We start from the raw sequence: 21,865 nt of genomic DNA, 5'->3' as shown, positions 1-21,865 counted from the left end.
TTAAATGGGCGTCTGGAGCGATGGTGCAGAAGTAGAGCTTTTGCCTTGCATGCGTATGACCCAGGACAGACCTCAGTTTGATCATCCGGCGTCCCATATGGTCTCCCGAGCCAGGAGTGATTTCTGAGCTCAGAGCAAGGAGTAACCCCTGAGTATCACCGGATGTGGCCCCCAAACAAACAAACAAACAAACAAAAAAAACAAATGGGTTGAAGAGATAGAGTAGTAGATACATTGCTTGCCTTGCATGTGGCCAACCCACATCAATCCCCCAGCACCACATATGGTTCCCAGAGCCTTGCAAGGGTGATTCCTGAGCTCAGAATCAGGAGTGTAGTCAGCCCTGAACATTGCAAGGTATAGCCTCAAAACAAAGCAAGACAAAATTAAATTAAATTAAAAAGCAGACATGAGGGGCCAGAGAGATAGTATGGAGGTAAAGTGTTTGCATGCACAAGGTTAGTGTTTCCAATCCTGGCATTCATTATAGTCCCCTGAGCCTGCCAGGAGTGATTTCTGAGCATAGAGCCAGGAGTAACCTTTGAGTGCTGCCGGGTGTGACCCAAAAACTGAAAACCAAAAGAAAAAAAAAAAGAAAAGTAGACACGTGTGGCCAGAGCAATAGCACAATGGGTAGGACATTTACCTTACACACTTGCAAACTTGAGTTTGATCCCTGGAATCTTATATGATCCACTTGGACACCACCAAGAGCAATTTCTGAGTGCTGAGCCAGGAGTAAACCCTGAATACTGCCAGGTGTGGCCCCAAAGCAAACAACAAATAAAAAACAGACATGTTAAAGAAAGGCTACCTGAGAAGTTCCTCCCTAAATTAAAATGATAGGTGGTCCTGACAAGGCACTTCTGATATATAATGTAAATGTGAGCTTTGAATTGTTCCAGCTTTGAGACACTTTTGGGTTCCCCTCTTTCCCACCAAATCCTGAATGCTTTCCCAGCCAGAACAAAATGGCTGGGATTCCTGACACAGAAGAAGAGTATTCTCTCCCCTCTCTGTGATGGAACTGCAGAGAGAAGGAACTCTGGACTCCACTTCTGCTTGTCACCTACCCTGTCTTCTATGTACTTCACTTCCTCCCATACTTTCCCTCTAATTGCAGCTGATACATAGACGGTTGTAGTATAAACTCCCCCCAGTAAAATTGTATTGTAATTGTACATCATTGCCTCTAGCCACAGAGTGACTCCTGTCTCTGTGTATCTGGGGATGTGAAATTCTGCAGCCTTTAGACTTGGCACTAGCCATGCATTCTGTTCAGACTAGTGAGTCAATTAGTTTTAAATGAAGACTTATAGGGGTGTAGAAGGACACTTCTACTGCAGTGAGTGGAGACAGGAGGACATGTTGGTGAGTACAATACAGGGAATAGGCTTGGGAAGAAGAAATTTCTGCAAGCAAGAGCAGAGCCTCAGCCTGCCAAGTCTGAGCTGATGTGACCTATAGCCTCAGTCTTAGTGGAGGCTTGGCCTTCTCTGAGCACACCGTGTACCCACATTCCACTATGTTTGCACATCTCCAACTTCTTTGGTGAATACTTCAAGGCCTTGATAAATAAAGAGCTGGAATTTTTTTTCCTTAAGGAGCAGTGAGGCAGACAACTACTGTTGCTACTGTTAAAAAAATTAATAAATAAAAATAAGAAAGAAATATAGAAAGAAATAAAGAAAGAAATAAAGAAAGAAAAAGAAAGAAAGAAAAAGAAAGAAAGAAAGAAAGAAAGAAGGAAAGAAAGAAGAAAGAAAGAAAGGAAGAAAGGAAGGAAGAAAGGAAGGAAGGAAGGAAGAGAGAAAGGAAGAAAGGAAGGAAGGAAGAAAGGAAGGTGCTGGAGCAATGTATGATCTATATAGTGCGTACCTAGCATGTGGAAGATCCCATTTCAGTGCCTAGCACCTCATGTGGACCTCCAAGCCCACCAGGAATGACTCCTGAGGGCAGAGCCAGGAATATGCCCTGAGCACTGCTGGGTGTGGTTCAAAAATAAAACTCAATCTCTTCCGCAAAACAAAACAAAACAAACAAAGGAGAGTCAGAAAGGTCATTATAGCAATTATAATTTCTTGCTTTGCACATAGCCTCTCCTGGTTTGAGCTCAGAAATCCCATATGGTCCCTGGAGGCCCACCAGAATATCCCTAAGTGCAGAGCCAGGAGTATGCTCTGTGGCCCCAAAGTCTCCCTCCAACCCTGAAAAAAAGAAAAAAGAAAAAAGAAGGAGGCCAGAGCAATAGCACAGAAGAAAGGCACTTGCTTTGTACACAGCCAATTTGGATTGGATCCCCGGCATCCCATATGGGGCCAGAGTGATAGCACAGCAGTAGGGTGGTTTGCCATGCTTGCGGTCCAGAACATTCTCAGGTTCAATTTCCAGAATCCCAGATGGTCCCCCAAGCATGCCAGGAGCAATTTCTGAGGCAGAGCCAGGAGCAAACCCTGAGTACAGCTGCCAAGTGTGACCCTAAAACAGAAAGAAAGAAAGAAAGAAAGAAAGAAAGAAAGAAAGAAAGAAAGAAGAAAGAGAAAGAAAGAAGAAAGAGAAAGAAAGAAGGAAGGAAGGAAGGAAGAAAGAAAGAAAGAAAAAGAAAGAAAGGAAGGAAGGAAAGTAAGAGAAAGAAAGAATGAAAGAAGAAAGAAAGAAAGAAAGAAAGAAAGAAAGAAAGAAAGAAAGAAAGAGAAAGGAAGGAAGGAAGGAAGAGAAAGAAAGGAAGGAAGGAAGGAAGGAAGGAAAGAAAGAAAGAAAGAGAAAGAAAGAAAGAGAAAGAAAGAAAAAGAAAGAAAAAGAGAGAAAAGAAAGAAGAAAGGAAGAAAGGAAGGAAGGAAAGAAGAAAGAAGAAAGAAAGAAAGGAAGGAAGGAAGGAAGGAAGGAAAGAAGAAAGGAAGGAAGAAAGGAAGAAAGAAAAAGAATCAGGCAGTTCTCTGGGATCATATGGGATACTGGGAATTGAATCAGGATGGGCCACATGCAAGGCAAATGCCCTACCTGATGTACTGTTATTCCGGCCCCCCAAGTTCAACTTTTGTTCCATCTTTATCCTTTTTTGTCCTCACCACCACCTTCTGTTTCTCCCCCACTGCATGTCACATGTTGTTTTCTAAGGCCTTGGGAAAATATTTGAGTGCTAAAATACTTGTGGCATTTTCAGTAACTTAATTTATATAATGTATTCCCAATACACTTAATCACTACTTGTCTTAATAAACATTTCTTAAGTTCCTACTGCTCTCTAGGCATTGTGCCAGACTTTAGGAATGGAAAAAAACAAGGTTGTTAAGATAATGAGTTTGCATTTGAAAAATTATTACAGTGATACAAAAGGTAGTGGTGGCTTAAAAAAGACAGATGTTACTGTCACTCTGGTGCAGAAGCTGCTCGTTAAGATGTTTCCACAGGCATTGAACTTAGTGAAAAGCATCTTGCTTTCCTGTTTGCCTAAAGCTGAATTTTCTCTAAGCCCAGAGCAATAGCCGAGTGTGTCGCTTTGCAAGCAGCCAATCTTGGGTTCAAATCCCGACATCCCATATGGTCCCCTGAGCTTGCCAGGAGAGATTTCTGAGCACAGAGCCAGGAGTAATGCCTGAATACCACCAGGTGTGGCCACAAAACCATAAATAAAACAAAACAAACAAACAAAACAAAATACCTCACCTCTTGTACTATTGTTTTGGCCCCAACAAACTATTGTTTTAAAACACTAAGTTTCAGGGTTGTTGCTACATAGTATAGATAAGCTGACATAAGGGCTGATCTTGGATATTATATTTAATTAATTTATTTTGCTTTATGGGCCACATTCCATTGTGCCTTAGCTCTGCACCCAGGGATCTCTCCTGGTGGGCTTGGAGGTGCTAGATATTAAACCTGGGTTGATGGTGTGCAAGTCAAGCACCCTACCTGCTGTACTATATTTCTGGTCCCAGATCTTTGATAGATTAAAATACCACCATCACTCATGACTCAAATGAAATGAAAGCTTCCTTCCTTCCTTCCTTCCTTCCTTTCCTTTCTTCTTCCTTCCTTCCCTCCTTCCTTCCTTCTTCCTTCCCTCCCTCCCTCGTTTCCTCCCTCCCTCTTTCCTTCCTTCCTTCCTTCCTTCTCCCTTTCTTCCTTCCTTCCTTTCTTCCTTCCTTCCTTCCTTCCTTCCTTCCTTCCTTCCTTCCTTCCTTCCTTCCTTCCTTTCTTTCTCTCTCTCTCTCTCTCTCTTTCCTTTCTTTCTTTCTTTCTTTCTTTCTTTCTTTCTTTCTTTCTTTCTTTCTTTCTTTCTTTCTTTCTTTCTTCTTTCTTTCTTTCTTCTTCTTTCTTTCTTTCTTTCTTTCTTCTTTCTTTCTTTCTTTCTTTCTCTTTCTTTCTTCTTTCTTTCTTTCTTTCTTTCTTTCTTTCTTTCTTCTTCTTCTTTCTCTCTCTCTCTCTCTCTCTCTCCTTCCTTCCTTCCTTCCTTCCTTCCTTCCTTCCTTCCTTCCTTCCTTCCTTCCTTCCTTCCTTCCTTCCTTCCTTCCTCCCTCCCTCCCTCCCTCCCTCCTCACCACCCCCCCTCCCTCCCTCCCTCCCTCCCTCCTCCCTCCCTCCTTTCTTTCTTTCTTTCTTTCTTTCTTTCTTTCTTTCTTTCTTTCTTTCTTTCTTTCTTTCTTTCTTTCTTTCTTTCTTTCTTTCTTTCTTTCTTTCTTTCTCCCTTTCTTTCAATTATTTTTAACCAATTTAAGGCTTAGTGTTACGTACTTTGCAAAATGAACTGGTAACAGGAAGTCAGAGTTTTCAGGATGTGAAGAAAATAGCAGCTGAAGAAAAAAGGTGAGGGGCTAGGGAATTTGCTCAGTCTGAAAGCTCTTGCTCTGCTTATATTAAAGCCATGGGTGTAATTGTCACACTGAATAGGATCATAGGAGTGATTCCTAAGCACCTAGCTTGAAATAGATCAGCATAGCTGGGTATGGCTCACAAATTAGAAAAAACAGGCAAACAAAAATAAATGTCAGGCATCAAAGACAAAAAGCAGTGTAAAGACATCTCAGAAAATTGCAGGGTCTGCATGACTAGAAGAGCTATGATGAAACATGGGTATTGGGTTCTTCAAACAAATGAATTCATTTGGGAAATTCAAGATTTAAAAACAAATAGTTCTCATGTTTTGCATGTGGGAAGCCCAGATTGAAAACCTGTACCACATGGTCTCCCAAGAACCAGGAGGAGCTCTAAGCATCACTGGATATAGTCACAAATGAATAAGAACTGAAAAATAGATCTAGCAAAGGTCAACATTCTGTATGGTAGTGTAGATAAAATTTCCATTGCAGGCAAGAATCAAAATGGTCTGTGGACTTGTTCTGGTCTACAGGTTTAAGGAGGTTGAAGAGCGCTGGTATAGATGCTGCCCCCTTTGGTTCTTATTTCAGAGTATTCACTCTTGGGGAATAGTAAATCATGGATATATGGTGTAAGTGGTGGTTTGAGGGGGCTGGAGAGATAGCATGGAGGTAGGGTGTTTGCCTTGCATGCAGAAGGACGTTGGTTCGAATCCTGGCATCCCATATGGTCCCCCGAGCCTGCCAGGAGTGATTTCTCAGCATAGAGCCAGGAGGAACCCCTGAGCGCTACCAGGTGTGACCCAAAAACCAAAAAAAAAGAAGAAAGAAAGAAGGAAAGAAAGAAAGAAAGAAAGAAAGAAAGAAAGAAAGAAAGAAAGAAAGAAAAGAAGGAAGGAAGAAAGAAAGAAAGAAAGAAAGAAAGAAAGAAGAGAGAGAGAAAGAAAGAAAGAAAGAAAGAAAGAAAGAAAGAAAAGAAGGAAAGAAAGAAAGAGAGAAAGAAAGTAAGAAAGAAAAGAAGGAAAGAAAGAAAGAAAGAAAGAAAGAAAGAAAGAAAGAAAGAAAGAAAGAAAGAAAGAAAGAAAGAAAGTGGTGGTTTGAAGGCTAGGCCAGAGCGATAGCACAGAGATAGGGTGTTTGCCTTGCACGTAGCCAATCCAGAACGAACGATGGTTCGAATCCCAGTGTCCCATATGGTCTCCCAAGGAGCAATTTCTGAGCACATAGCCTAGCCAGGAGTAACCCCTGAGCATCACCAAGTGTGGCCCAAAAACCAAAAAAAAAAAAAAAAAAGTGGTGGTTTGTGAATTTTGGGGTTACATTATAAAAGAAATTTCCACCTGGTCTTTTTTTTTTTCTTTTTTTTTTTTTTTTGTGATTACTTGCTTGTTTTATTTTTTTTCCTGTGGTCACTCCCCAGCTGATTTTGGAGGCTTCTAGACGTTACCATACAATGCTGGGAATGGCATAAATGAACATGCCAGGCATGTGCTCTATCACTGGAGCCATATGCCCAGCCTTTGGATCACTTTCTCATTGGGGAGATTCAGCTGCTTAAGGATACTGATAACATTATTGAGAGAAAAATAAACATTATGGAGAGGACACATAGTAAGGCAGCAAGGCTTCCAGTGAACCCGTAAAATCAATTTGGCAGCTAAGAACACCCACCTTCTTGGAAGAACTTTAGTCTCAGTCAAACCTTCAGGTAGTTGTCAGCCTGGTTGACATGTTAAAAAAAAGATAGTTTTGGGGGCCGGAGAGATAGCATGGAGGTAAGGCATTTGCCTCGCGTGCAGGTCGGTGGTTCGAATCCCGGCATCCCATATGGTCCCCCGAGCCTTAGAGGGGCAATTTCTGAGCGTAGAGCCAGGAGCGCTGCGGGTGTGACCCCCCCAAAAAAAAGATAGCTTTATTGAAGTTATTATAGATTACTTAGCATAAAAATTACTGATTTTAAGCACACAATTCAACTATTTCCTGTAAACTGAAGTATACAATGATGACTACCACCTACTTTAGATTTTCAGATTTTTTTTTTTTTTTTGGTTTTTGTGCCACACCCAGTGATGCTCAGGGATTACTCCTGGCTATGTGCTCAGAAATTGCTCCTGACTTGGGGAACAATATAGAACGCTGGGGGATCGAACCGCGGTTCGTCCTAGGTTAGCACAGGCAAGGCAGATGCCTTACCACTTGGGCACCGTTCCGGCCCCAACTTTAAGAATATTTTCAAAAAGTCAAAAGAAAACCCCTATCATTTAGCAATTACTTCTGATTCCTTCTTAGCCCCAGGCAATCAATCAAGAATCTATTTTTTTGTTGTCTATAGAATTGCCTTTTTGGGGCTGGAGAGATGGTACAGTGGTGGGGCGTTTGTCTTGCAAGTGGCTGACCCTAGACAGACCGGGGTTTGATTCCCAACATCCCATATGGTTCCCCAAGCCTGCCAGGGGCGGTTTCTGAATGCAGAGCCAGGAATAACCCTTGAGTACCACTGGGTGTGGCCCAAGAAAGCCCCTGTAGAAGAAAAAGGAATCGCCTCTTTAGAAAACAATCTAAATAGAATCACATCCAATATGATGTGTGTATGACACGTATGTATGTGTGATGCTGGTAATTCACCACTTAACCATATCTCTCCAAAGTTTCCGTATTTAAAATGTTTTATTTTTCTTCTTATTTTAATGCAGCAAAATAATTTTACTTAGGAAGCATAGTAGAAGAGAGAAAAAAGAAGGTAGAAGAAAGAGGAAAAGACTTAGTTTAATAAAATAAAGGAAGTGCAGTTGCATGCTTGAGCAGGTGACTAGAGTGGGGTACTCCTTGTTTCTTTAGTATTTAGGCAACATTTTCACAATGTCATAGGAGATTCCAGAATCTTTCAACTGCTGAGTTCTGGATGCACAGAAACTGAGATAATAAATGTTTAGTATTGGTGTTAAAAACAGATTTGGCCTGGAGAGATAGCACAGTGGTGTTTGCCTTGCAAGCAGCCGATCCAGGACCTAAGGTGGTTGGTTCAAATCCTGGTGTCCCATAAGGTCCCCCGTGCCTGCCAGGAGCTATTTCTGAGCAGACAGCCAGGAGTAACCCCTGAGCACCGCCGGGTGTGGCCCAAAAACCAAAAAAAAAACAAAAAACAAAAAACAGATAGAGGGCCCGGAGAGGGCACAGCGTTTGCCTTGCAAGCAGCCGATCCCAGGACCTAAGGTGGTTGGTTCGAATCCCGACGTCCCATATGGTCCCCCGTGCCTGCCAGGAGCTATTTCTTTTTTTTTTATTATTTATTTATTTATTATTTATTATTATTATTATTATTATTATTATTTTTTTTTTTGGTTTTTGGGTCATACCCGGCAGTGCTCAGGGGTTACTCCTGACTGTCTGCTCAGAAATAGCTCCTGGCAGGCACGGGGGGACCATATGGGACACCGGGATTCGAACCAACCACCTTTGGTCCTGGATCGGGAGCTATTTCTGAGCAGACAGCCAGGAATAACCCCTGAACACCGCCGGGTGTGGGCCCCCCCCCCAAAAAAAACCAAAAACCAAAAAAAAAACAGAACAGTCCCCCCTCATGTCTCTCCCCCCACCCCATGGAGTTGCTGATGTCTGCTTAGATTTAAAACCTAAACTAACTGAATTTCCAGCTTCTTTCCAATCAATCTGGACTTCCCTACAACAGTGGGAAAAGATTTACATCAAGACCTACCCTGTTGGTCCAAGGAAAAATGGATTTAAGGGTCTTTTTTCTTAAATTATTTTTCTTGGTTTGCATTTAATTTTGTTTTGTATGAAAGAGAAAAAAATGAAAAAAAGGCTAGGGAGATAGCTGAAGGGCTGGAGTGCAGGCCTTAAGAGGCCCAAGTTTGAGCCTCAGCACCACATGGTCCCCTGCATTGCTGGGAGCAACCCTGGAACACAAATAAATGAATGGAAAACCAAAAGGAAAACTGGAGAACAGGGGGTAGAGCACTTACCTTGGTCCCATATGGTCCACCTGAGTGCTATGAAGAGTAATTAATGAATATCACCAATGTGACTCAAAACAAAAACAAATAAAGAAAAGTAAAAGAAAAACCAAAAGGCAAAAGAAAATAGAAGGAAATAAAATTGTGGCTATCAAAATGTGTTTCAGTAGACCTAGTTGGGAGGTAGGATAATTATGGAAACTTGCCTGGAAGGAGTCTGGAATGAGTTTGGATTGATCAAATTGTATAACAAAAGACTCAGGTATTATTTCAGGATCCTAAACAGGGTGATGTTACATGTCCCGCAAGAAGTAATTTAAAAGATTCATGAGGGAAGAAAGGAAGAGGCGGCTGCAGTTTCAAAGTTTCAGTGGATACCAAAAGGAAGCAGGAAGAAGCTTGTAATTTCACAACTCTGCTCAAAACTTCATGGAATGCTGTGCTATACAACAAAAACAATTGTGAAATAGTTTAAATAATATGGTATTTATAATGATCTTGAAAGCCCCGAGTGTACTTTATTGTTTGGTGATGGTTTAAATTCCATTTCTGATAAAGAGAAGATTGAGAATAAATAGATTCATCACAAATCCAGTAGTAGCTATGATTTTTAAATCTTGAAAATTTTTGGAGTTTTGAGAGTTAAGATTAAAAGCTTAGGGACTGGAAAGATAGTACAGCTATTAGGATGCTTGCTTACCTTGGCTTGCAGTGGACCTGGGGTCAATTTCTCCCACCACATGATTCCTAGAGCCCACGTGGAGTAATCTAAGACAGCAAAACCAGAAGTAACTCCTGGTGTGGCACCACAATAAAAAACCAAATAAACAAATACAAGATTAAGATCTGTGATAGAGGGGCAGGAGAGATAGCACAGGGTAGGATCGACCCGGATCGACTCCCCACATCCCATATGGTTCCCCACGCCTGCCAGGAGCGACTTCAGAAGTAACCCCTGAGCACGGACTGGTGTGGCCCCCCCTAAAAAAAGATATGTGATAGAAGAACAGTATTTGTAACTATTATTTACAAAAATACTGGCTTTAATAAAATTTATAATTTTATAATATAGCATATTTTTATTATTCAGTTTTTATCCTGGTGTTAAATGTGTGTTGATGGACAGAAAAATATTTACCTTTTTATATGAACATGCTGCTTGTTTGTTTAAGTTTATTTTGGATCTTGGAATTTCTTTCTTTTTTCTTTTTTTGGGGGTCACACCCGGTGACATTTAGGGGTTACTCCTGGCTCTTCGCTCAGAAATTGCTCCTGGCAGGCACGGGGGACCATATGGGATGCTGGGATTCGAACCACTATCCATCCAGAATCGGCTGTGTGCCACTGTGCTATCTCTCTGGCCCTCTAGGAATTTCTTTAAATGTCATTTTGTTCCAGTTTTTATTGAAGTTTATGTCTAAATGTATTAACTTCCTTTTTTTTTTTGTTTTTTTGGGTCACACCCGCCAGTGCTCAGGGGTTACTCCTGGCTCTCTGCTCAGAAATAGCTCCTGGCAGGCACGGGGGACCATATGGGACACCGGGATTTGAACCAACCACCTTTGGTCCTGGATGGGCTGTTTGCAAGGCAAACGCCGCTGTGCTATCTCTCCGGGCCCTTTTTTTTTTTTGTTTGTTTGATCTTCCTTTAAAGAAATTTATTTAGAGTATTTAACTACTTGCTTTATACCTTTATTTTGTTTTTTGTTTCATTTTTTTTGGGGGGGAGGAGGCCATCCCAAAAAAGTAGATTTGGGGTCTATTCCCTATTATGTACTGAGTCTATTCCATATTACGTGCTAAGGGTCACTCCCAGAGTTGTGCAAGGGATCAAGGAATGTGGTACTCGGGTTTGAACCTGAAGCACCTACATGCAAAGTATGTTTTCTGGTTTTTTAAGTCACGTTTCTTGTATTTTTAAGATACAGGCTGGATGTATAGAAATAAATTTAAATTTATTTGATACTGCGGCATGTTTTTTAATTGCTAGAACAAAGATACAGCATCAGGATTTGTCTTCATGATACTTTATGCAGAGCACAGGGCTTTATTTACCCCTCCTTTGTTTTGTTGTCTGGTAATTCATGATTAAAGAAACAATGATGGGGGCCGGGCGGTGGCGCTAAAGGTAAGGTGCCTGCCTTGCCTGCGCTAGGCCTGGACGGACCGCGGTTCGATCCCCCGGTGTCCCATATGGTCCCCCAAGCCAGGAGCAACTTCTGAGCACATAGCCAGGAGTAACCCCTGAGCGTTACCGGGTGTGGCCCAAAAACCAAAAAAAAAAAAAAAAAAAAAGAAACAATGATGAATGTTTAAGGTAGATGATAGTAATGGTAGCCTACAGATAGATAGTGGACATCTGATTGCTACCATCAGAAACTTGGATTCCATTCTGCATACAGTGGAGAGTCCATCCCCTGTCTCAGATCAGAAATTCATAAAATCAGAGCTACTTAAGGAGGATGATTTTGTCAACCATGAAGGATAATTTAAAGGGTAGAGAATATTGGAGGCAAAGGTCTGGCAGAAAAGTGGTCATCTGTTCTATTTCTGAAAACGAGGATTCCAATATGTCCAGTGACCAGGGATATTTTCCTTTTCCTTTTCACTTAGTGGCATACCAATCATTATTTACTGTCCCCCAGACTACAAACCTCAGATCCACTTGTGTCTTTTCTCTCTCCCTCTGCCCCGCCATTCCTGGAGTCCTTGTTCAAAGTCCCTTGCTCAAGGTTCCTCGTCTTTCCCACTGCCATCAACTGCTTTTCAGATTTCATATATTTTCATTGTTACCACAATAGCCTTTGAACTGGTTTAACAACGGCCTTGTTTGTTTGCTCTCCAGTCCATGTACCTCTGTGCTGCAGTGCAACCCAAGAAACCTTTTATTGAGGGGAGGGGTGCTCAGGAATTACTTCTGGAGGTGCTGGGGGACCATCTGGGATGCTGCGGACAGAACCCTGGTTCAGCCGGTATAGGGCACATGCCTGTCCCAGCGAACTCTGTCGCCCAAGAAACCTCTTCATTTTGGGGGCCAGCCGGCGGCGCTCGGGGGTTATTTCTGGGATGGAAGCTGGGCCAGCCACTTGTAAGGCCCAGGTCCTGCCGGCTGGCGCGGCTCCCCAGCAAGAAACTTGTTCAAGGAGAAACCCCTCTCCTTACAGAGTACACTTGGCGCTCCTTTTTCTGGGCCGAACAGCCCTGCATTCCGACCGGCCTAATGTCCTGCTTTACGCAGGCTTTTCGGTCACACTCGTTGTCATGGAGGCCCCGGGAGCCATTTGCACGGGCTGTTTCTGGAGCCTGCCAGGTTCTCCCGGGTTTCCTGCTCCAGCTGAGCGACGCGCTCTTCCTCCCCTTGGCTGGAGCACACGCAGTGCGGCCTTAGTTCGAGCTCCTTCTTTCTAGCGGAATCAGCTTTCCTCGCCCACGGTAGCCTGCCGGCTTTCTCCCCGGCGTTGAAGTCAGCGCCCCGGGCATTCTGCACGGCCCTCCGGTCAAGACCTCCCTTTCTTGGGGCGCGTCGCGGGAGCGCCGACCGCGGCATCATGGCGTCCCGCCCGCTTCTTCGCAGACGGTGCGTCTCGGCGTCTCTTCTGCCATTCGCGGGCGACACCCGCACCCGACGGGCTCAGGGCCCTTCCCGGATCCGCACCGGCTGTGCGCTGGGGCCGTTTCGGACGCGGGGGGCGGAGCCAGGGGCGCCCGGGGCGGGGAGCGAGCGCGGGGGGGTGCGAGGCGGGCTTTCCCGGGACGGAGGCGACGCCGCCTGCGCGCCGCGATCGGAGCCTCCGGGCGGAGGACGCGGCCGAGCCTCGAGCGCCGCGCCGCGCCGCGCCCCGCCCCGCCCCGCCCCGCCCCGCCTCGCCGCAGGGGCCGCAGCCCCGAGGCCGCTGTGGGGAACGCTGCACGGCTGCGCGCGCAATCCCGGCGTCGGGGCCGCGCGCGCGGCGCGCCGCCCACCGTCCGGGAAACCCCGCGGCGCACGCGCAGTCTGGGCCGGGGGCCGAGGAGGGAGGGGGCGGGCGCGCGCGTCGCCCGCCTCTGCCCCGCGTCTCGAGTCGCGCGCACTCGCGTCCTGCCGCGCGCCTGTGCGCCTGTGCGCCTGTGCGCCTGCAGCCGCGGCCGGGCAGACGGGCGGGCGGGCGGGCGGGCGAGGCGAGCGGAGCATCCGGGCACTCGCGCCCTGGCCGGAGCGAGCGAGCGGGCGGGCGAGGCGTTGAGCCGGGCCGGGGAGGAAGCGGCCGAGCCGCGTGTCGCGCGCCTCCGTCCCTGCCCGGGCTCGGCGCTCGGCGCTGGCGCTCGGCGCGGGATGCACCTGCACCAGGTCCTCACGGGGGCCGTCAACCCCGGCGACAACTGCTACTCCGTGGGCAGCGTCGGGGACGCGCCCTTCACGGTGAGCGGCGGGAGGGACGGACGGGCGGACGGAGGGACGGAGGGAGGGACGGAGGGAAGGAGGGAAGGAGGGAAGGAGGGGGAAGGCGCGCGGGCGGCTCCCGCACCTGCTCCGCTCGCGGGCTCCGACCCAGCCGCCTGCAGACGCGGACAGACGGCCTGGAGACGGGAGAGGCGAGGAGAGGAGAGGAGAGGAGAGGCGAGGAGAGGGCCCGACCCGCCGCGAGGTCACAGCCGGCAGGCGGGAGGGAGGAAGGAAGCGCGGACGCTGCCTCGAGCCCCCCCAGGGCATCCCCGGGGCCCCCGCGGCCGTCCGCCAGGCAGTCCAGTCCGGCGGCCTCGTCTGGAAACGACAGCTCGCCGCCCCCTTCCTTTGAGGCAGGAGAATGCAGAGACCCAGTTGGGACGTCCAGAGAAACCGGGTGGTGGAATGACATGGGACCTTGCGACTGGGCCCATATATGTACGTGTGTGTATATATGCATGCATGTATATATGTTATACATACATACATATGTGTGTATATATACATACATATACATACACACATATGAGGCAGGGACACCCACCAGGAACACACTGTTAATGCTGATCCATCGGCTTCACAAAATTGCAAACAGCACAGTGTAGGCTCTTGAGACAAGGAAAACCCTTGGCTGTCTCCTTTCTGCTTGCGTGATTTTTGAAGCGAAGCTGCAGAAAATAAAGCTCTTGTAAAACTGCACCATCATGACGGAGCGCTGTGTTCCGGAACAGAATTTATCACCGTGACACGTTAACAGAAAAGATCGCCCCCCGTAAGATTGCTTTTTGGCCATTTAAAATAAAAAACAAACAAGTATTTCCCTGGGGACCACACCCTGCAGAGCTAAGAGCCCACGGCCACTCCAGATAGCGGAGGGGGCTCCAGGCCACACCCAGTGCCCAGGGAACCGTGGGGTGCCTGGGAGCAAACCTAGGTCTTCCCACCTGTGCCATAGCTCTACCTCCCACCATTCTAATTTCTTAATTCGTAAGAACTTGGCTTTGTTCCAGTGTCAGAAATCCATCAAAACTCTTCATTCGCTTGACACAAACTGTGACTTGTGCCCCTGTCAATGGTGTCACCCATTTTTCCTGCATTCGTGATCGACGATATTCGTACCGAATTGAGCACGTACTCAATGTGGACAGGAGAGACTCTCAGGGGCATGGAGAGAAGGAATTTTCTTGTCCTGCAGTTTTGTGTAGGTGGAGAGGAAGTTCCCTTGGGCTGGAAGAACTGGCTTCCTCTATGAGGAGACCAATCTGGCACCTTGACTTTTGGGCTATTTCCACATTATTTTGACAGTGGTTTTCTCTTTCTTCTCAAGTGGAGACGTATCTCCCTGCAAGGCTAGATGGGGTCAGGTGCCGCCTGGTAAAGCCAGTGAAGGACTTGTTTGTGCTGCTCACACAGGGACATGCTGTTAATGCCCCTTCCTCCGTTGAACCAGAGTCTGGAACGCATGTCACATCTTATAACACATCTCTTGTCCAGTCTGCTCCCTCTGCAGGCTCTCAGATTGATCTTAGCTATCACTTTATGTTAGAACCGCTTATATTTACAAGATGATGTTCCTGGCATTCATTTATTCATTTCTCCTCTCACACGGCTGCTGGGATACTTTTCTTCAGCTTGTTTTCTTTAAATATTGCTTTACCGAATCAAACTTGGATCAAAGGCTATCTAACTGTTCCTAAGAGCTGTGTCCAGAAATTCAAGACCTGCATTTCACCTGGTTGCTGAAGCCTCTGAAGCCTTCTCCTGACATTGATTATTTTGGCCCTGTGAAATTTACAGATACTTTTTAATATTTTAATTTGAATGCACTGATCCAGTTACAATTTTGTCATGAGTTAGTAATGAACTTTTGAAGTTTGTTTATTTTTGTTTTGGTTTGGTTTTTTTTGGTCACACCCGGCAGTGCTCAGGGGTTACTCCTGGCCCTACACTAGATAGCTCTTGACCTGGATTTGATCCCTAGCACCCTATATCCGGGAGTAATTCCTGAGTGCTGCCTGCTGTGGCTCAGCATCCCCTCTGCCCCCAAAATAGAATTTGCTGTTTAGTTTGTAGAATCATCAATGATGGCACTTTCAGCTCTGGGACAGATGACTGAAAAAGGGGGCCAGCCTGCTCTACAGTAATGTTCTTGTGACTTCTCGTCTGGGTGACTTTTCTCTGAAGTATGTGTCTTACCTAGCAGAGTGCTTGCTTTGAGTGCATGTCTAGGCTTCAAGTCTAGATACAATCAGTATTGAAGCAAAAACTGTCTTGCAGCTAGCCAGTGGTTCTTAGCTAATGATTGCTCATGCTAACTTGAGTATTATTTTAAAATAGGGTAGCTCATTCATTTTGGAGTTTATGAATGTTCCAGATTTTTTTTTTTTTTTGCACTTTTAGTGGAAACCAGGGCCTCACAAACAAGTCTTGTACTGGAATCACAATCCAGATTTTTGAAGTGTTCATGGGGCTGGAGAGAGAGAGCACAGCAGTAAGGCGTTTGCCTTAGGCGCAGAAGGACAGACAGACGGACAGCAGTTCAAATCTCGGCATCCCATATGGTCCCCCGAGCCTGCCAGGAGCAATTTCCAAGCATAAAGCCAGGAGTAACCCCTGAGCACTGCCGGGTGTGACCCCCCCCCAAAAAAAAAAAAAAGGAATAAAAAAAGAAAATGGAAAGCTGTGTTATATATATCTATATATTGCACTGTATGTGGGGGTGGGTTGTGTAATCAACTGAACTGTGAATGACTGATGATGTCACTAAAGCTCAGTCTGTGTGGTGAGTTGGTGGTTTATTTAGTAGTGGACGATCTTAGTGATCTGTGTAGTTTTATTTTTTTGGATTTTTGGAATTACACCTGGTGGGGCTTAGGGGATTGAACCTGGATCATTTATATACAAGGCAAGTTGCCGACCTGTTTTACTATCTCTTTGGTTCCTGAGACTTTTGTTGCAGGGGGTAAGAGAGGGAGATAAAGAAGAAGAGATATGGGGCCAGCGAGGTGGCGCTAGAGGTAAGGTGCCTGCCTTGCAAGCACTAGCCAAGGAAGGACCGCCCCCCCCATATGTTTCCCCCCAAGCCAGGGGCGATTTCTGAGCACTTAGCCAGGAGTAACCCCTGAGCATCAAATGGGTGTGGCCCCAAAAAACAAAAAAATAACAAAAAAAATTAAAGATAAAGTTTGGGTTACACTCAGTAGAATTCAGAGGCTCCTGGTAGTGCGAGTGCGTGTGCATGCATGCGTGTGTGTGTGTGTGTGTGTGTGTGTATGTGTGTCTGTGCGTGCTTGTGTGTGTGTGTGTGTGTCCGTGCGCACGTGCGTGCGTGCTTGTGTGTGTGTGTGTGTGAACACCCCTGGTGTTACTTGGGTTACTCCTGGTTTTGCACTCAGGAATTACTCCTGGAGGGCTGGACAGTTGAGGGAATGACCTTATAGGGTGCCAGGGATCCAAACTGGGCTGGCTGTGTGGAAGGCCTTACCTGCTGTAAGATTCCTAAGACATTTCTTTTTTTTTTTTTTTTTTTTTTTGGTTTTTGGTTTTCACACCCAGCATCACTCTGGCTCTGCTCAGAAATCGCTCCTGGCAGGCTCCGGGAACCATATGGGATGCTGGGATTTGAACCACCATCCTTCTGCCTGCTATACGCCCTAACTCCATGCTCTCTCTCCAGCCCTCCTAAGAACATTTCTTAACTATTGTCAACTATCTTGTTACAAATAAACAAAAATTATTTTTTTGGCCACACCTAGTGATGCTTGGAGGATACTGTGGTGCTGGGGATTGAACCTGGATGGAAAACTGCTTCCAGCCGTTATCTAACACAGCTCCTAGATCATAAATGCATTAAAAAAAAGGAAGTTGGGGCTGGAATGATAGCATAGCAGTAGGGCGTTTGCCTGCATGCAGCCGACCCAGGACGGACCTGGGTTCAATCCCTGGCATCCCATATTGTGCCCGAGCCTGCCAGGAGCAATTTCTTAGTGCAGAGCCAGGAGTCTAAGCACTATCGGGTGTGGACCAAAAGCAGAAAAAAAAAAAAAAAAAAAGAAAAAATTGAAGTTACGGGGCCGAAACCATAATACAGCAGGTAGGGTATTTGACTTGCACACAGCTGACTAGGTTTGATCCCCTGCATCCCATATGATCTGTAGAGCTCCACCATGAGGGATTGCTGAGCAGAGTACAGAATAACTCCAGGGGCCGGTAAGGTGGCACTAGAGGTAAAGTGTCTGCCTTGCAAGCGCTAACGTAGGATGGACCTCGGTTCGATCCCCTGGTGTCCCATATGGTCCCCCCAAGCCAGGAGCCATTTCTGAGCGCATAGCCAGGAGTAACCCCTGAGTGTCAAACGGGTGTGGCCCAAAAACCAAAGAAAGAACTCCAATCAGTGCCATTTTTGCTCCCCTAAATTGAAGTAATGATTTTCAAGACTGTATATGTTTTAGGGGTACAATTTTATCTCTTTTTTTCAATTTATTTATTTGAAGACAAAGATGCAAAGAAAGGACAAGGTGAGGTTACAGTGGGAAGGCAATCATCCATAAACAGAATTCTCAAAAGAAATCCCCTTGCTGACACCTTAATTTTGAATTTTCAGCCAAAAAAAAAATTAAGAAAAATAAAACAAAACATATGCACATTTACTTTGTCCCTCAAGATCCCAGATTGTAGTACATTATAACATTTCTTAGTAGTACACAAAGCAGTCTAAAGCCACAAAATTTATGTAACTCCTTTAACATTAAAGACTCTAGTATTGTTGACATAGTTGAACATAATACATTATTTCATTAAGGATGAGTCAAAGGAGCACAGCAAAGATGGTGTTAGTGTGACAATTGTTTGCATAGGCCCAGCAAAATATAGGGGACATGGAAAGAAAAAGCCTTGTCCTAAATAAGGAGACCTTACCTTTGAAGTTTTCTGGCATAAGACCAACTCTAGGCTCCAGGCATACTAGTTTGTCCAACTCAAGTCATTGTCTGTAGTGCCAATACACTTTTATTTTTTACACAGTCACTGTTGTTGGTGTGAGGTTTCTGTAGCTAAGAATCCTAGTATATGTCCATATCCTACATCAAAGTCAGGATGATGCGGAGCATCTTTTAGTTTCACTCATTAGACGGTGATGCAGAGAGCTCAATCCTGAAAGTAGATCATTGTTGTTAAGTCCTTTGGGTGTTAAAAGGAAGACTCTGTTGAATAGGTCTATGCCAGAGCAGTGAATTTAACGGAATTTAACACCCCACCCAACTATATCAAAATTTCCCCTCTATATATTTGTTTTCTCTGTCCTTCTCTTTGATATTTGTTAAATAAGGAAGTCTGTAGAAGTGTCCCTCCATTTAAAGTTTATGTTAGAACCAAGTCAAGGGGATTGTTGGACTTGTCATGGCGTCCCCATAGGCACCAACCACAACATGTGGCATTGTTCTTCCTTTACATAGGCACATTAAAATGGGAAATTATATTCAAACACGTTCTTATCTAATAGAGATGTGAACACACAAATCTTGTAATGCAGTGGGACCTTACACCCTGAACATTGTCGTAAAGACCTGGCTCAGGCCTCAGAAGAATGGATATTGTCCATTTACCCCTGAACTAGGGATGCCATCTACAAAACAATCATATATCTTCAAAATATGTTAAGACACAACACTACTATCAAAATATTCATATTCCCTTGCCATAGTCTATTGGACCCCCTCTCTCATATGTGAATATTTTAAGATTTAATGCAATAGTTAGTATAAATATCTTAATTTTTTGTTGTTTATTAATTGAAAAAGCCCTAGGTTTTCATTTATTTAGTATTCATTTCATAGGTTTGGTTTGGGTTACATCCTGTGGTGCTCAGGGCTTCTGGTTTTGTTCTCAGGAATTACTCTTAGTGGGCTTGTGGGGATCATATGAGATTTTGGGGCTCTAACCTGGATCAGCTGCATACAAGGCAAATGTCTTACCTGCTGCATTACCTCTCTGGTTCCAGTTTTCTTTGTTTGTTTGTTTTTGAGCCACACCTGGCTATGCTCAGAGGTTACTCCTGCTCTTCGCTCAGAAATCGCTGCTGAAAGGCTCAGGGAATCATAGGAATTGAACCTGGGTTTGTCCCACCTTGGCTGCATGCCAAGCAAACACTCTACTGGTGTGTTATTGCTCCGGCCCCCTGGTTTTCTTTTTTAAATATGATACATATTTATATAATTTATGTATTTTCACCATAAGTGGTATCTGTACATAGAGGGGCAGTTTATTTTCAGAGTCTATGTTCCACAGGTAGAGATTTGAATAGTCTACTTAAAATATACATAATTAGAATATAAGTTAGATGAAGATTATATGTAGTTGGGAAGATAAAATTGCATGAAAGGTTAACGTAAGGAAATACAAGAGTTTTTTTTTCTGTTTTTCTAATTCCTTTTTTGTTTTAGATAGAGTTTTTGGAATGGCAAGAATAATAAGTCAGAGAATAAGTAACACAAATTATTGGGTGATTACTCTCTTTACAGAAGTGATTTATTTGGTTTGTTTTGGGCCTCTTGAGGAGATCTGAACAATCCTTTGGTGCTTGGAGGCTGCTGGGACCATATGTGGTGTTGGGTATCAAGTTGAAGTCCTGGGATGCAAAGCAAATACCTACTTCATATACTGTTTCTCCTGCACCCACAAAAGTAATTTTATTTCTTTTCTTATTTTGGTTTTTGGGCCACACATAGTGACGCTCAGTTGAGTGCAAGGCAAATGCCCGACCACTGTGCTATCACTCCGGCTCTCTTTCCCCCCCCCCCCTTTTTTTTTTAATTCCGCATCTGGCAACATTCAGAGATTATTCTGGCTCTGCCAGCCTCCCGAAAAAAATTGTTTTATTTATTTTTTTGTTTTTTTGTTTTTGTTTTTTTTTTTTTTGGGCCACACCCGGCAGTGCTCAGGGGTTACTCCTGGTTTTCTGCTCAGAAATAGCTCCTGGCAGGCACAGGGGACCATATGGGACACCGGGATTCGAACCAACCACCTTTGGTCCTGGATTGGTTGCTTGCAAGGCAAACGCCGCTGTGCTATCTCTCCGGGCCCAAAGTTATTTTATTTTATTTATATTTTTTTATTTGTTTATGTTTTTGGGCTACACCCGGCGGTGCTCAGGGGTTACTCTGGCTCTGGGCTCAGAAAACTGTGTTATCTCTCCAGTGCAAAAGTCACTTTAAAAAGAATTTCATTAGGATGGGGCTGGAGTAATAGCACAGTGACTGACCCAGGACAAACCTGGGTTCGATCCCTGGCGTCCCATATGGTCCTTCGAGCCAGGATCAATTTCTGAGCGCGTAGCCAGGAGTAACCCCTGAGCATCACAGGGTGTGGCCTAACCTCCCCCCCCCCCAAAAAAAAAAACCCAAACCAACCCCCTTGCCCCCAGAAATTTATTAGGACTTTATTAAAAGTAAATGCCCTGAGCTAGAGAGATGGGGCTTACTCTGCAGCTCAGGCCCCAGTTTATTCTCCAGCACCACATGTGGTCATGGAATATCATGGAATATTCCTCATCACATAGACAGAAATAGCCCTTAAAGTGGTCCCTGGTTAGAGAGCCACAAGTGAGCCATAAGTACTGTTGAATGTGGCCCAGAAACTTAGCTAAAAATATTAATAACCAGGGCTGGAGAGATAGCACAGAGGTGTTTACCTTGCAAGCAGCCAGCCCAGGACCTAAGGTGGTTGGTTCGATTCGAATCCCGGCATCCCATATGGTCCCCCGTGCCTGCCAGGAGAGGAGCTATTTCTGAGCAGACAGCCAGGAGTAACTCCTGAGCACTGCTGGGTATGGCCCAAAAACCAAAAAGAAAAAAAAATATTAATAACCAATTTAATATATACATATGAACTAGTATCAGTTATCTCTTGTAGTTAACTGCATAAAATACTTTGTATTATCTTCTAAATAATCAAAATAATTGTATGGGTGGGAGGAGAAATAGCCCTTGAGCATTTCAGGGTGTGGCACAAACCAAAAAGGTAAAACATCATAAAAAGTGAAATATTTTCTCTAAATGGTGAAAAATAATATTTTCAAATATGACCCATTTTTTTATGATAAAATTGCTGTATTCTGACATTTCTTGACATTTGTCACTGTTCTTTTTCTTTGGAGTGTACCAGAAGGTTGGTAGGATGAAAAAAAAAACATTCTTTTAAAAGATAGATGATAATGATATCAGATGTCTTTTTATGGCATTTAGATATATGTTTTTATTTCTTTAATTCTTTTTAATTTTTGGCCACACCTAGCAGTGTTCAGGGGTCATTCATGGCTCTGTGCTCAGGAATCATTTCTGGTGGTGCTCAGGGGAGATTCCCGAGCGTCCTGGGGATCAAACTTACCAGCCTCATGCCAGTCAAGCACCCTGCCCACTGTACTATTTATATTTTAATTCTATTGTTGTTGAACCAGCATTTTAGTGCTGTAATTATGACAGTGCCAAACTTTATAAAAATGATCATCCTGGTTATATATTTAGTAAAAGTTGAGAGGGAAATAAAATGACATATTTCTGGTTCCTGAGATTTTTACAGAAGTGAAGGGAATTTGGTAAGCTTCGAGGAGAGTTAGGACATATACTTACTCCTGGAGGTGTCAGGGGAATATATGG

The 21,865-nt window shown here is 44.6% G+C and overlaps 1 protein-coding gene across 2 annotated transcripts in view; it reads left to right on the top strand.

Moving 5' to 3' along the window:
- Positions 1-13,096: 13,096 nt before the first annotated feature.
- DMXL2 (Dmx like 2) overlaps positions 13,097-21,865 on the top strand; it is a 199,217-nt gene continuing 190,448 nt past the window's right edge. For both annotated transcript variants that reach the window (XM_049777555.1, XM_049777558.1), the window contains exon 1: positions 13,097-13,190. In XM_049777555.1, the coding sequence (XP_049633512.1) occupies positions 13,104-13,190 (87 nt within the window). In that variant the 5' untranslated portion in view covers positions 13,097-13,103. The remainder of the gene's footprint in view (positions 13,191-21,865) is intronic.

The sequence above is a fragment of the Suncus etruscus genome, chromosome 1 (genome assembly GCF_024139225.1).
Source record: "Suncus etruscus isolate mSunEtr1 chromosome 1, mSunEtr1.pri.cur, whole genome shotgun sequence".
Taxonomy (NCBI): Eukaryota; Metazoa; Chordata; class Mammalia; order Eulipotyphla; family Soricidae; genus Suncus; species Suncus etruscus.
Note: the sequence above shows the minus strand (reverse complement) of the source record. Positions and strands in the feature narration are given on the sequence as shown.